Source organism: Pipistrellus kuhlii, unplaced genomic scaffold (assembly GCF_014108245.1).
Source record: "Pipistrellus kuhlii isolate mPipKuh1 unplaced genomic scaffold, mPipKuh1.p scaffold_m20_p_3, whole genome shotgun sequence".
NCBI classification, from domain to species: domain Eukaryota; kingdom Metazoa; phylum Chordata; class Mammalia; order Chiroptera; family Vespertilionidae; genus Pipistrellus; species Pipistrellus kuhlii.
In genome coordinates this window covers 44,222,100-44,224,323 of record NW_023425529.1, presented here as the reverse complement: position 1 = coordinate 44,224,323, position 2,224 = coordinate 44,222,100, and the positions used below count along the sequence as shown (strand labels likewise).

Here is a 2,224-nt window from a genome sequence, read left to right as displayed (position 1 = left end):
GCATCAGTCCCAGCATCCTGGAGAAAGTGCCCCTGAGGCCCCCCAGCTGCCAGCTCCCTGCCACCCGCCACCCACAAACACTCCACGGAGCTCCCAGCTCTGGGGCACCACCCACCACCCCAACTGAGCTAGGGCTGGGGGAGCCCCTTTCCCCTGCACACACACTCACTCACACACACACACCACCCTCAGGGGTCATCCCGGCCCCAAGAGGGAGGTCACAGTGAGAAATCTCACTCCGTTTACACTTCTAGGAGGGGAGGATGAAGTCAAAGGCTGAGGCTGTCTGAGTTTCTGTCCCAGTCTCTCCTCCCAGGGGTATGGGCGATGCCGGGGCACCCAGACTCCCTCCTCTCCCACCGCCAACCTCCCCCCTCCCAGGTACAGTAAAAACTGTGTTCTAGAAAAAACAATACCTGGGCAGGGGCACCACTGCAGGAGAGAGAGACGAGGGCGGAGAGCAGAGGCAGCCCCTTCCCTCAGATCCCAGAACCCGGGGTGGGGTGAGGCAGCTGCAGGCCCGCCTGGAAGAGGCGGAACCTGAGGCGGAACCGGAGACCTGAGAGTTGTGTCTCTCACCTGTGCACCCACAGCCTCAGTGAAGGGGGAACCGGAGCCTCCGGCTCTGCAGCAGTCCTCAGCGCACTCTGACCCGCACCGGCACCGCGGCAGCTGCCTCCCTCGCAGTCACGCACCCAGCTCCAGGGCTGCCTGGACGGGGCAACCCCAAGGGCAGGGGTCCTAGGAGTCTTCGCTGCCCGGCTCAGCCTCGGGGGACGCGTGCTGCCCGTGGGCCAGCAGAGCCCTCAGGCCCTGGGCGCGCAGGAGGAGGCCGCCCCCCAGGAAGAGGACCCCGCAGAGGACCAGCAGCGACAGCACGCCCAGCACCGCGGCCTGCAGGGCGCGCGGCCCCTCGGGGAGCCCCGGCTGCACCCCGGACTGGTTGCAGCAGCTCAGCCAGGCAGCTCTGGCCGCCTGCGAGGCGTTCATGCTTCCCCTCAGCTGCCCAGATGTGCCCAGATGTGTGCAGGACCCTCAGGCGTGTGGGAGCCCAGGCGGCAGGCGGAGGACTGCGTCTGGGAGGGACCGGAGGGGCGGGTCCCAGTCGTCCTACACCCCCACCCCTTGCGCAAAGCACTCAGGCCCCTCCCAGACCAAGGGCTCCCACAGCGTGGACGCCAGCCCAGACTTCCAGGCCAGGGGTTCTGTCTTCTTGTCTCAAAGCCCCCACACCTGTGCCTGCGAATCTGGCCTATGCTCCCAACCAGCAAAACCCAGGAATCCTGTCCCCCAGGCGCCCCCTCCCCTCTGTCAAAGGAAGTTGAGCTAGTACCTTTCCCAGAACCCTGAGGAAGATCTTCCAGACCCCTCCCAGGTGTGGGCTGGGGTGCAGGCCGCTGAGCAGGAGCCAGGGCTGTACGCCCATTTCTGGGCTGTCTGCTCAGTGCTGCTCGCTCGATGGCCCAGGTGCCCCGGAACAGGAGATGCTGGTCACTGACAGCCTCTAACCCCCGAGTGATGCCCACCCGCCCTCCCCTTAAGGAGCCACGAGGGGCTGGACAAGCAGGCCAGTGCCTCCTTGGTCCCACACAGGGAGAGGCGAGGGGGACTTTAAGGCCTACCCCTGTGCCTCTGTGCAGGCCCCAGAGGGCAAGAAGAGACACCAAAGCTTGGGTTCTGACCTTGAGAAAACCAGCCCCCTACTTCTGGGAAATCACAATGCCGGAAGGATGGAGGTGTTATTGTCCTGTCCACCTGGGGAGTTTGCTGCCAGCTGGACAGCCCACAGCCACGCCAGCGTGGGAGTCTGGGGAAGCTGGAATGGAGGGAATGCCCACGTGTCTTGAGAAACCCTGTAGCAACCTTGAGCTCTTTTAAACAAAGGCACTGCTGCCCTAGCCAGTGCTGCTCAGTGGTTAGAGCGTTGGTCCACACACCAAAAGGTCAGAGGTTTGATTCCCAGTCAAGGGCATGTACCTGGGTTGCAGGTTCATTCCCTGGCCCCATCAGGACACATGTGGGATGCAACCAATTGAGGTATCTTTCTCACATCAATGTTTCTCTCCTTCTCTCTCACCCCCCACTAAAAATCAATAAAATATCATTAACAAAAAGAATACCATAAAGTCACTGCTAGCAAACACGTGTCATCCAACTCGAATGAAAGATCAGCTGATGGCCAGCTAAGAGGAAAAGGTCCCCAGACTACAGGCCAAGTAGGGCT

At 62.1% G+C, this 2,224-nt stretch overlaps 1 protein-coding gene across 1 annotated transcript; it reads right to left on the bottom strand.

Annotated features, from left to right (window-relative positions):
* Positions 1-575: 575 nt before the first annotated feature.
* SMIM41 (small integral membrane protein 41) lies at positions 576-1,600 on the bottom strand. The gene has a single exon (XM_036457016.2). It carries the CDS (start codon positions 988-990, stop codon positions 742-744), a length of 249 nt encoding a protein of 82 aa, XP_036312909.1. The 5' UTR covers positions 991-1,600; the 3' UTR covers positions 576-741.
* Between the last annotated feature and the right edge of the window lie 624 nt (positions 1,601-2,224).

Excerpts from the sequence above, each read along its gene's own strand:
- SMIM41 (XM_036457016.2), bottom strand. The coding sequence starts at position 990 with ATGAACGCCTCGCAGGCGGCCAGAGCTGCCTGGCTGAGCTGCTGCAAC.